We start from the raw sequence: 13,264 nt of genomic DNA on the forward strand, positions 1-13,264 counted from the left end.
AACCACACCTACGCGTCATAGTTCGCGGTTCATTGAAATGAGTTTCAACTCTTCCTTTACTGTTCTGCTCGAAGCAGTCTTGGGGCGACCCATTCGTCGGCCCCACTGCACGGCGTAGCAATGGAATTGTTACTCTTCCTTAATGTGAGACATATCCACTCCCGTTTTCCGATCACATCGATTATGGGTGACAGGCCAACGTATTCCGATAATACGTGAAGACAAGTGTTCACGAGGGCTTAGAACTTTAGAGTGCCAATGGGGGTCACTTTTGATGTGCTGCGCGTATCGCAATACAACCCACCGTTGCCAGAAACCACGATTCCTAGATACAAGAATCAATACAGTTTATTGGTGCCTTCGATACTTTGTCCATTACTGCAGATAGGGTGAGTTCGGTGACCCGTCAGACTCGGAACCTTGGTTTTGTTGGTAGATCCAAAGAAGCTTTGCAATCCGCCATATACGAGTCAATGATACACAGATTTCGTGAGAGCATTTTATAAACATTTACTGTTAATTTACAATATGAGAAATGCAATCATAATGTTAATGGTTAAAGACAATCGCTTTCAGCATGATCTTAATGGTTTTTTTTCTTCTACACAATCTCATAAAAGACATTTCATTAAAACTACCCTAGGTTTTTTTTATGTACACAATTGAATATCACACGTATAAAACATTTTGCTACAAAACCGTACACGTCTTTACAGTCTAGAATGTATTTGATTCTGTTAGTTTATCAGTTGTACGAATATTGCAATCAACTTGTCATTTTTAGAAACGTTATATTGAGCCTAAAGTCTAATAGTTGAGTACATGAATCTAAAGCTAGGCTGGGAATGATGTAAAGTCGTTGTATCTCTTGGATAACTTGAAAACATTCCTCAATATCCAAACTGTCAAAATTGTAAAATAACAAATCAACTTCGATCTTTTGCCGAATAAGCAACTTTCAAGCGATGATGGCAAAACTACTGTGACCATTTTTACTATTTCTACCATGGCACTGAACTGATAGCTATCAAATTGTATCTAATAAAAATATAATCGCGAAAAAGTTACGAAATTTTGAAATATATCAACAGACATGGAATGTGATTCATTTTTTCTTCAAACACAATGTAATCACTCACATAGTAAGCACGTCGCATTAATCTAAATAATTGAATTTCCAAGCAAAGTACTCTCAGGCCGGCGTCGTCCTTCCATTCAACTTAGCTTAGCATTTTTCAACGTCTTAAAAACTAACTGAAAATTTCTTGTCGTGTCATTTCTGCAGAATACTCAGCATCGGAAGATTGTTCTCACTTAGATTCAACCGTGTTTGTGCATCGAATGATAATTCCTCGCTGGTTTCAGTTACGTTCGTCAAACTCGAATCATCCAAGCTGCTCTGATCCAGAATACTCAAGTCTGGCGTTAAATTATTGTCACTATCATAAAGGCCGTTGGCTGCATTTGGAACATTCAAATGATGCTCTCTGTCCTCTGATTCGCTTACGCCATTCGGAGTAGTTGCGGTGGTTGTCGTCATTGGAGTATCGTTTGGTGTCGTAGGACGATTGGGGCTCACTTGTAAATTTAATGCACTTAAATCAGGCAGCTCAGTACTGTTTTCTTCGGTGGTGTTTACAGAGTTCGTGGAATGCATTTGCAGAGCACTCAACACTGGAATATTACAGCTATCAGTCACTTCATTGTCATCGTTGTTCACGAAAATGTTCGCTTCTGGATTTGTCGTTGCACTGCTTTGAGTATTGTTGAGTCTACTGTTCAATTGCATCAGGTCGGGAATATCACTGGAACTTTTGCCTATTGCTGATAAGATCGGTAATTCACCAGAATCTACGGTGCTCATGGAAAACTTGATTAGATCCGATGCAGACACTTCGACTTTTCCTTTATCTGGAGAGATTTTAGTGTAAAAATCATGATTGATCATGGAACTGGGATCGTTCGCGTTCTTCATGAGAACACTCGTTCCGGGGTAGCTAATATCTTCCATGATTTCATCCACGTCTTTGATTTCTTCCGTTTCGAATGGGAGTGATATATCGATTTTGGCGGCTGGACCGTTTGCTGGACGTTCTGGCGGGGGCTCTGTAAGAAACGGAGTCAAATATGAATATTTTTTTTTGAGAACAAAGATTAATCAATTTGGGGACCAAAATACTATGCAATCAAATCCAAATCAGAAAAAAATCTAAAATTGTAGCATACACTTGCATTTGTCAAAATTGGTTGACTTTTACATCTTTTATTCAGTCTAGTGCATTTCCAGAAAATATGGCAACTTCATTTGCACGTAATTCTTCGATCCTTTTGAGGAACACAAACAATTTCAAAACGATTCCAGTATTCCAAACGAGTTTCAAACAAATTACAACTATCAACAGACATCCGCTCACTTTACTAAGGCCACGAATAAGTCGGGTTCCGCTCATTCAAATTCGACGTGGAACGTCGAAAGGCGATCATTCGACGATATGGATTTCTGAAAAACTCATATCACTTGCATTCGTTGGGGTATTTCCGGTCGTTTTGATTTGGCCGAATCCATTCACGGATTATGTTCTTGCGGCATCTTTGGCGTTTCATCATTACGTCGGTATTGAAGCAGTATTAACGGATTATGCGAGGCCTTCCGTTATAGGGAAAACTCTCTCAGCAATTTGCAAGTATTCGAATGTGGCTATGACTTTTGTGGTGCTTTATGGACTGATCATGTTCACGAGAAATGATATGCTTTATGGAAATGCAGTGAAATTGCTGTGGTCGTTGGATACTAAGTGTCGAAGCAGAAGAGTATAAATTTTAATTTAATGTGGCGTTCTGGATTTGTTCAAATTGAATTAAATTATTGAAAATTTGTTTGTTTTTTTTTTAATTCTAATTTCATCGGAGAAGTTTTAAGTGGAAACTCATGTAAATAAAGTATATCGCAGATGCAGGAGTTTACATTAATGTTTTTAAATCAGTAACGAGTGCCGAAACCCAACACCTGTAAACGTGAAGAAGGGCATTTTCCTTTGTCGCTGGAAGGTGTCTATAATCAGTAAAGCACAAGACTCAGCTGCTGTCTACGTACCAACCGCTGTATATGCTTGTTAAAGCCAGGAAAGTGCTCCAAAAGCTCATCAGGAGTAAACTTGCTGAAACGATTCGTGCAGCCGAGGACTTATTCCCGAGGCAGCTCGCGTTCAGAGCAGAAATCCACAGCGGATGCTGCTATGGAAGTCGTGGATGCGATTCATATTACGAAGGCATACAGCCGTAATTTCGATGGATAGTACTTCTCATAACGTTTCTGTTAGAAATGCCTTCAATTCCGTAGGATGGTCTAATATGGGCACGCGGGCCGAACTATCCCTTGCGAATATTGAGGGATTATTTAAGAGACCGCTCCCTGCTCTATGAAACGTTAAAGGGTCAAAGGAGGATAGAGATCACGTCGGGAGTAGCACAGGGATACATTGTAGCGTCGGACCTTTTACGGGAGCAAAACTTTCTGTTGTACTGTACTGGTCGGAGGTATGGACTGACGACCTTAAGAAACAGGTGTATCGTAAGCGCCTTGCCCAAGTGCAAAGACGGGAAGTTTTGCGAGTGGCAACTGCCTATTGCACTGTCTCAGAACCGTCCGTGATGGTGATCCCCGTTGCCCTCTCTCCTAAGGAACGTAAGACCATCTACAACCGTAAGGGAGGACAATAATTGAAGCTAAAACTATACATGTGTTTCTTGGAGAAACCTAAGGTTTATGGATTAGGTATTGCAGATTAATAGTCAGTTAAGGTTTTATGGCTAAAAATGGCATTCTACTTTTTAAATGTGTTTTACTCGAAACTGCATGTTGAAAATCGGCTGCCACCATAGCCCAAAATCAATCCAAAGAAATTCCTTGAAATTTTCACGACTTATTCAGAACATATTTCTACGGTCCGCATACTAGGATAATTGCGATTCATTCAGTAGTTTTTTTTTTTATTAATTGAAGAAGCCGTGAAAGAACACCAAAATTCTCAAAAAAAAGTTTAAGACAGCACCAAAAATGTATCTTTTAATAATCCTAGTTTGCGGACTGTAGTTAAGTCTCTACAATAAAATGATGTTTACTTTTTTTTCTTTAAGGCGGTGGCAGCGTCCTCTAGCGTGGCAGCAGAAAAACACCTTTTTTTTGGAGATGGGTGTATAAATTGCTCTGTATTTCAATAACGAACTATGCGATCGGGTTGGAACAATTACTAAGCACGCTCAAGATATTAATAAATCTATGGTGAAAAATTCGTATTTGTATCTTTATCCAGTTTTTCACAAAAACTTTCTAAAAAAAGCCAAAAAAAACGGATAACCCCCTTAAATTTGGATTTTTCTTGTTACGAAGAAGATTCAGATCGATTGGTTGAGAGACCTGATGGCAAGGGATTTCTTGACCTAGCAGCTCCCTTCCTCCACCCTCACTTGAAGGCTCCCTAAGCCGAGAGAATGGGAGGGTTAGCCCGAGGTAATTCTCAAACAGTTCCAGACTAGTGCTCTGATGAGGTGTTTAGTTAATAATTCGACGGCGTCATATCATATATAAAAAGGAAGATATCACACAGTGCAGCAATTATAGAGGTATCACGTTGCTGAGTACCATCTATAAGATATTTTTCTCTATCTTGCTGCCCCATACGCCCAGAACATCATCATACCAAAGAGGCTTCACTCCAGGCAAATCAGCAACAGATCAGATTTTCTCTGTGCGGCAAGCGATGGAAAAAATGTTGGAATATGGATATCAGTTGCACCATCTCTTCATCGACTTTAAAGCCGCCTATGATAGCATAGCCAGGGTAAAACTGTACACGGTCATGAGAGAATACGGTATCCCGACGAAATTGATAAGACTGACTAGGGTGACCCTGACCAATATGCGAGGCCAGATAAAAGCAGCAGGATTACTCTCAAGACCATTCAACATCAACAACGGTCTAAGACAAGGGGATGCCCTATCATGCGTCCTCTTTAACCTGGCCCTGGAAAAAAGTGATCCGTGATGCTGAAGTGATCCGTAAATGCGAGGAGTATGATCCTCTTTAAGTCCACCCAACTACTGGCCTATGCTGATGATATCGAAATCATGGGGAGAACGACCCGAGACATACAAACTGCCTTCATCCAAATCGAGCAGGCCAATAGAGCCTATTTTAGCTTACAAAAACTATTTCGCTCGAAACGTCTCACCTTACTGTACAAGACTATGATCTTGCCAGTCCTCATGTATTCCTCGGAGACTTGGGTTCTTATCAAGAAAAATTGCGAACTCTTGGTCGCTTCGAAAGAAGAATCCTCAGAAGAATTTTTGATCCCTAAAAGAGGATGGCCGATTCCGTAGCCTACATAACGGCGAAATCTATGAGCGATACCATGACCGTCAGGTTCTGGATAAAATCCGGCTCAGTAGGTTGCGGTGAGCGGGTCACTTAATCCGTATGGATGAGGATGATCCAGCCCGGAAAGTCTATATGGGCAATATCTATGGTAGAAAAAGAAGATGAGGCAGACCCTGTCTGAGATGAAGTGATGGCGTAGGCCAGGACGCTAGACAGCTTTTAGGGATATCGAATTGGTGGACCTCGGTCCAAAACCGGGATGTCTGGAATTCCTTATTAAGGCAAACCTAGACCGGATACCGGTTGATATATGCTGCGGTTACCCATAGAAAAACATCGTGAGAAGCATCGCCATCTCAACATTTCATTTTTGAATCTAGAGAAAGTATTTGGCCGTGCGCCACATAAACCCATCTGGTATGCTTTGCGGCAATACCTAGTGTCAGAGGAACTCGTGCGCTGGGTTCAATTGCTCTACCTAGATCCGAAAAATAAAGTTCGAAGGGTGGAAGGCATACCGAAACTATTTCGTACCTCTGTCGGTGCTCATCAAGGCAGCACCCTCTTGACGCTCCTATTTATTTTTGTTATGAACATTGGCACACGAGGCATCCAACGTTCCGTACTGCTCTTGAGCAACTTGTTCAAAAATATAACGATCGCCTCATACAACACGGTCTCCGTCTGGATCTGAATAAAAGAGAATTCTTCACGACCAACCCCGTCGATGGGAAATCACAGAAAGGCCAGCCGAAGCAACGCTTGATATGTTGGATGATAATTCAAGAGCCTCTCGATATTCGCCACGAAAAATGAAGGCTTTATATAAGGCTAAAATTATCCATACGATGTATTAACTAATCATTTTGCAACGTTCCGCAGATTGAGCGGAGTGCTTGGGACGTCACAAGAGGATTGCCTTCGCCAACTTCATTTATTTAAGCATTTTTATTTCTAGAGTTTCTTCAGTCCTTATCCCGTTCAGTAGCGGGCTCAGCCCGTCTTGATCGCCATTCTGCTCGGTCATGTACTATATCTAACGATCGCCTCATGCAACATGGTCTCAGATTGAATCTAAACAAAACTAAATTTTTGACGACCGATTCCCATGAAACAGGCACAATCACTGTCAGTGGTAGTGATCTGCCCAGAACTGAGCGATTTAAATACCTCGGGTCAACGCTATCAGTCAATGGAGAATTGCGTTATGAAATTACCACGCATTAACGCAAGCTGGTTGAAGTGGCGTTCCACAACTGGTGTTCTTTGTGGTCGACGTATAAACGAACGTCTCAAATCTAAAATTTACCGCAATGTCGTGTGTCCTGTCGCCCTCTATGGTTCTGAGTGTTGGCCGACTATAAAAGACAATGAACGGCGTCTTGCGATAATGGAGACGAAGATGTTGCGTTGGACTAGTGGCGTGACACATTTTGATTACATCTGATATAAGGTTGGACCGGTCGTGGAAAAATTGCGAGAGAGGCGTCTTCGATGGTATGGTCACGCAATTCGCGCTAATGAGAATTCACTTGCCAAGATGTCGAAGTCGATGGTAAACGACCAAAAGGCAGACAGAAACAACGGTGGCTTGATACGCTGGATGGGGATTTAAAAGCCACGAAATTGCATCCAGATCAGGCATTTGATAGAGCCAAATGGCGAAACTGTTCACGTCGAGCCGACCCCGCTTGTGAACGGGACAAAGACTGAAGAAACAGAAGAAGATGCACTATATCTAATGTGGATAGAGTCGAGAGGCTCTCAAATCATGACAAATAATTTTATCTGGTTTTGGCTTCAAGCATTTGCATTGGTTTCGTTTTGAAATATTTCGTTCCATAGCCATTTAAAAAAACCCTGATCCGATTACACTATTTACAAATATTTTGAGAACTTTTCCAATAATAAATGACTGCTGGCAATGTTAGTCTTTCTTCATGCGCGGCTTGGGAAATTACTTGTTTGGGGGCAAAGCGGTTGGGAGTGCAGAAAAGGATCGCTTCGTGAAAAAAGGGATCAAAGGAGAGGAGGAGGAGGGGATGAAGGCAGACTAAAATTTTTAGTTGTATACCAATTTTTGTGACTTTTTCGGATGATTGAAGTTTTCTAACATCTCAAAACAAAGCTGATCTCCAGCAGCTTGGTCAAAAATGGAATGATCGCCCCACGCAATGCGGTGTCCGAAAGAATCTGAATAAAACAGAGTTTCTGACGACCGATGCCAATGAAGAAGCGTTCTGATTGTTACTGACAGAAGCCTGCTGAGCGGTGAACGATTTAAGTATTTCCGATCACGGCTTTGAGCAAACGCGCAGTCTGAATGAAATGCTACTCCAACTGGTTTCTTATACAATTGATGCATCCCTGCACCACCATCTGAAAAATCTGAAATCTATTGCAATATCATTTGCCCTCTTGTGGTAGTAGAGACGAAAATATTGCGTTGGATCAGTGATGTAAGACGCTATGATCACGTCCGAAATAAGGACATCCGCGATTAATATGGGGTTGCACTCATCGTGGAAAACTGCAAGAGAGATATCTTCGATGATATGGTCATGTAATTTGGGCTGATGAGAACTCCTTTTCTAAGACTGGCCTGAATATAGATATCGATGGAAAAGAGCCGAACGGAATTTGATACGCTAGATGGTGATTTGAGAGAACGAAGCTTAGGACAAGTCGGGAAATCGGAAGCTTGACACTTCAGGTATAAAAGGTTTTGTGTTTTCCTATATGAGGAGCATAACGCAGTTCTCCATTGGCTGATAGCATTGACCCGAGATATTTAAATTTCTCAGTTCTGGGCAGGTTACTGTCATTGCCAGAACTGATCGATTTAAATATCTCGAGTCAATGCTATCAGCCAATGGAGAACTGCGTAATGAAATTGATTCACACATTAACGCAACCTGGATGAAGTGGCATTTCACAACTGGTGTTCTTTGTGATCGACGTATCAGCGAACGAAATCTAAAATTTACCGCAATATCTGCTATTCTCTACAGTTCTGAGTGTTGGCCGACTATAAAAGACAATGAAGGGCGTCTTACGGTAATGGAGACGAAGATGTTGCATTGCACTGGTGGCTGCACGTATTGATCAATGGTAAGCCGGCCAAAACAACGGTGGCTCGATACGCTGGATGGAAATTTCAAGGCCTCGGGATTACATCCTGATCAGGCATTTGATAAAATAAAATGGCGAAATCGATCACGATGAACGGGACAAAGGCTGAAGAAAAAGAAAATGTGAGGAGCGACGAGTGCACGACAGCTCCGTGTCACATAGCTAAAAATTCCATTGCCCTCTATTCTTTAGAAAGCGATTTAAATAAATCAGCAGATATCGGAATGGGACATATTTTGTGGCCTAAGTGCACCATCCTGATTTTTTCGCATTTTTAGGTTGGATAGTTTCCGAAAATGAGTCCTGTCCCACTTTAAGTTTTACACAAAACCTTAAAAATGGAGAATCCTATATAAATGAGGTGACCATGGTGCCGAGCAGGACAAAATCTAGAGTGCGATTTGCAATTGAAGTTCAAAGCGTCCGCCAAACTGAAGTCCTTGTTCAGTCACGTAATAACTCATATCATCATGAATCGCTCAAATCAGTGGAGCTTCATTTTTGTGAAACATATACCTCGACCTCACTGGTTCATCGGGAGGATTTTTCATATTAAAGGTTGATCTAATCTAAAAAGTAAAATAAAAATTGAAGTAAAAAAAGACTCATGATATCGGTTATCCAACACAACTCAGCATAATTTACTAACTTGTCAACCGACCGGCTACCTTGAGCTGCGATAAGATAACTAATGTTTAGGCTCTATTGTAAGAGCTGAAAGACCTGATAGCGTTATCACCTTATCGAAAATCAGATTCTTAAGAATGTCCAAGTCGAAATATAAACAATTGTGAGTACGGCTGAGTTTAAACGGTGAAAAGAATATCAATTTCAATTTGACATGTTTTCTAGCTCCTCGATTTTGGAGGCAGTAAACCCAGATACTATTTTTAACGTTCAAGTGGGTGTGATAAAGTAATATTTATGTAATTTACCCAAAGAGAGACTGCTTGGAATAATTGATGAAATCGAATAGTAATTTTGGATAAATTACCATATTTATTACTCCAAATGACCACACGATTTCCACCGTAAAACTTACCATTCAAGAAATTCATTGCAACGTAATCAGCGGCCCGAAGTAACTCAGCCTCGACCAGAAGATCCAATAAATTACCAACTGTGGGGCGTTTTCGTCCGGACGTCCCCCATTCGTCAAAGAGGATCTCCGCTCCCGTTCGACCTTGCTTCAAGCTTGCATTTTCAATCAATCGAATCTCATCGGCATTGTATTTTTTCGGTGCATCCCGGACTGGCGGCGAGGAAAAGGTCTTGGGTATTATCGCCATCAATTTCTTCCATGAATTCGCGTGTTCGAGAATCTGTGCGAGCTGATAAGCGTCGGCAGCGGCTATGTGACGTATTTCTGTGTTGCGGGAGTACATGACGGAGGCGGTCGGACGGTAGCTCTAATCACCGAGGTAGATGCAACTAGTTTTCTACGGACACACTAAGTACACACTAGCCAAAGCCAAGCAGGCGATGCAAAACAAATCTAGCGACTGATGAAGTGGTTGCTTATCGACGTTGTCAGCTGATTGTCATTTGGGTATTTGGGTTTTGTCCTGAAAGCCGCTGTAAATAAAGTAGGTCCAAAAATGAAATCTGGCCTGAGCTACATGTAATATGGCGGAAGTTAAATTCCTGGCGAAGAATTGGGGAAAAACTCAACTGCTACTGAAAGTAAAGCTTGTATTTATACAGGGCTACAAAATAATTCGAACTACATCCGTTAAAAACGTATATTATCCATAATTTCTGACTGATTTCATTATGAAACTCCCTATCCCCCGATTGTCGGATTCAATATTTTGAAATATGTGACTCTTATTATTATTTCCGAATAATCATAATCTCAGTAGATGCCGGATTTTACCTAATACTAGCACTAAGTGCCAAGCATTTAGGCTCAGACGATCCTAACTACTTAAAAACTAAAGGGGCGCTGGTGGTAGTGGCCGATGGTAGGTCAATGGGAGAATCCGTCGAGTACTCCCCGCAACATCGAGCACGTATGGAGGATGGCGACTTCTGCATGGTTTGAACCAGACTGTCCGAAAATCCCAGGACATCAAGGGGAAGGGATTTAGGTACAATACCTGTAGCTGACAATATTATGGGAACTACAAGCACCCGCTCGAGATGCCAAATTTCTTTGATTTCCCGAGCAAGTTATTCATAATTTACCTTCTTCTCCACCAATTTCCGTTCGATATTGCTATTATGGGGGATAGCAACATCAATTATATATGAGGAGCGACTCGTCTTGTAAACTAACAGCACGTCAGGCTTGTTATGTGGAGTATGGCGATCAGTCAGAACTTGCCGGTTCCAATAGATGCTGTAAGCAGAACTATCAAGTACTGCTTGCGGTTCATATCGGTAAACCGGGCATGTTCCCGTGATCAGCCCATGCTTGTATGCAAGGTTTTGATGGATAACCTTACATACAGCATTATGCCTAGTGATGTATTGCACCGATGCCATAACGGTACAGCCAGAAATGAAATGGTCCAACGTCTCTAATGCTGAACAGCACATTCTGCACTGGTCGTTCTCCACCCGTTCATTCATGATGAGCTTTTTATAAGCTCGGGTGGCGACCACGCCGTCCTGAATGGCACACATGAACCCCTCCGCACAATTATGGCTGTTGAGGTCATAAAGTATCTTATTCTACATGTAAAAATTAAATAATAATAATAAGAATCACATATTTCAAAGTATTTAATTCAAAATTTAAACTCGGGTATCTTGAAAGCAGTGTTTGGGGTAGGGGGTTTCATAGTGAAATCTGTGAAATGATGGATACTACACGCTTTTAACGGATGTAGGTTGACTTATCCTGTACCCCTGCGTAGCTGTTATAGCTATTAGAAAGAATGATTAATTTTGTTTGTGTAAGTTAAATATCGAAGAAGAATAGACGACTCATAATTCTAATCGTCATCGTCATCGAGGCTCTGCAACCCATTTCAGGGAATGGCCTACAGCATATCCTTCCTCCAGTCATTTCAATCCATCGATCGCTTTCTCTAACTTCGAAATTCGACCAGTGCTGCGCTATCTTCATCAACAAAATCTTCCCAACGCTTCTGGGATTTTCTAACTGGGCTTCTGCCTTCCCTTCGAATACCCTTCTAAATATCCGAGTGTCGTCCATACGTTGAACGTGGCCAGCCCATTGCCACTTCTGAAGTTTGATTAATTTGGAGACTTCAGAGTCGGGAAATATTTGGTACAACTAACGGTTGTATCTGATTCCCCATTGATCGTCCTTTGGTTTAGCTCCTTTTATTCTCCTCAATACTCTTCTCTTGGAGGAAGTTTGTGCTAGGGTTCATGGTTTGCATCCCCAGTATAGCACACGTCTTATTATAGTTCGGAACTTTGATTTCCTTTGTATGCAGCTGGCTTTTAGGTAGGACCGATTAGAAGGCTCTGTTTGAGAGCCGAATTTCGCTGACTTCATCTCCATCTTTTGTCAGTTGTACACTTAAGTATATAAAGTTTTCTATATTTTCTAAGTTGTACCCATCAATCGTTATACTTTGTCTGATAGACGTCATTTTTCTCATTTGCATCATAATTTTCGTCTTGTTTTTGTTAATCCGTAGACCAACTCCATTTGCTGTTTTGTCGAGGTTTATAAAAATCTCCTTTGCTAATGTGAAATATTGCGCCATGATGTTAAATAGTCCGCATATGCGACGATTTAGTAGGACTTATAAAGCAATGCGCTCTTTATGTCCACAGGCAACTTGCCTACAACCTGCTTCAGTCCATCACCTCGCTTTAATCCGACGTTTGTCTCAAACGCATCTGTTAGTCTGTTATTATTTCTGAACTACGCTGTTGTGCGGGGCATTGTCATTCTGGGAAGGCTTACCAATTTTGCTGGAATTTTCAAATCAACCATTACTTTGTTCAGTATATTTCGATCAATACTGTTTCACTTTCTTCCCCAATGATTGCCCTGTTTTTGTTTTTAGGTGGTTTTGGATTGATATTCACACCTCAGGCTCTTCACTACTGTCTGTCTTATATTTTTTTAGGAATTTTAGGAAGAGTTAGTGTGCCGCCGAGTTGGATCAAAGAGCAACTCATTATTGACTTGTTAGTTCTAGGACAGTCAACTAGAGGACAAAAAACCTCTTCAGTTGCTATATCAATTACGCCAAGGCATTTGACAGCGCCCCGCACACCAGGCTAATCTATAATATGTCCTACATCTGTAACGCATTGATCCCAAACTAATAAAGTTTTTGCGGCAGTTATGGAAGGGTGGCATACCTTGTTAGTGCTTTCATCTGAAGGTATTAACATCTCAGAGCTCATCAGTACACGGAGAGGCATCTTCCAAAAGGATTCGTTGAGTCCTCTTTTATTCTGTCTTGCACAGTCCTTTCATGGCTACTGAATGACAGCTTTGCGATAAAATATGACCTACGTGCCGACACACTTGATGTACTTAGATGACATCAAGTTGAACGCTGGTATATCTCAGAAATCTGTCACGAACAGCAGACATGTTTAACCGTGTTATTCGGGCGGAATTTAGATTAGACAAGTGTCGTATCCAAACCATCCGCAAATGCAATCAAGAGCCACATGGCTGACCTTTCCATCCAAGCTATGACCGAGACATACTTCTACAAATACCTGGGAATTCTACAAGGAACCCATGCTCGAGTTGATGATATGAAGGATGCTCTGCTTTCCGAATTCCTGCGATGCGTAAAGCTGGTGCT

At 41.4% G+C, this 13,264-nt stretch overlaps 2 protein-coding genes across 2 annotated transcripts; one reads left to right on the forward strand and one right to left on the reverse strand.

Annotated features, from left to right (window-relative positions):
- Window positions 1-485: 485 nt before the first annotated feature.
- LOC119652484 (protein Tube) lies at window positions 486-10,051 on the reverse strand. Its single transcript, XM_038056665.1, has 2 exons — window positions 9,556-10,051; window positions 486-2,106 (listed from the first exon to the last, which is right to left on the reverse strand). The coding sequence occupies exons 1-2, from the start codon at window positions 9,896-9,898 to the stop codon at window positions 1,274-1,276; spliced, it is 1,176 nt and encodes a 391-aa protein (XP_037912593.1). The 5' UTR covers window positions 9,899-10,051; the 3' UTR covers window positions 486-1,273.
- On the forward strand, window positions 2,223-2,875 carry LOC119652485 (succinate dehydrogenase [ubiquinone] cytochrome b small subunit B, mitochondrial-like). The gene has a single exon (XM_038056666.1). The coding sequence runs from the start codon at window positions 2,293-2,295 to the stop codon at window positions 2,815-2,817; it is 525 nt and encodes a 174-aa protein (XP_037912594.1). The 5' UTR covers window positions 2,223-2,292; the 3' UTR covers window positions 2,818-2,875.
- Window positions 10,052-13,264: the final 3,213 nt, after the last annotated feature.

The sequence above is a fragment of the Hermetia illucens genome, chromosome 3, assembly GCF_905115235.1.
Source record: "Hermetia illucens chromosome 3, iHerIll2.2.curated.20191125, whole genome shotgun sequence".
Classification (NCBI taxonomy): Eukaryota; Metazoa; Arthropoda; class Insecta; order Diptera; family Stratiomyidae; genus Hermetia; species Hermetia illucens.

Bases quoted from the DNA above. Each gene is read 5' to 3' on its own strand.
- LOC119652485 (XM_038056666.1), top strand. From the start codon at position 2,293: ATGGCAACTTCATTTGCACGTAATTCTTCGATCCTTTTGAGGAACACA.
- LOC119652484 (XM_038056665.1), bottom strand. From the start codon at position 9,898: ATGTACTCCCGCAACACAGAAATACGTCACATAGCCGCTGCCGACGCT. The intron at 2,107-9,555 runs GTAAGTTTTACG...CGTTTCTTACAG, and splicing joins TGCAATGAATTTCTTGAATG to AGCCCCCGCCAGAACGTCCA.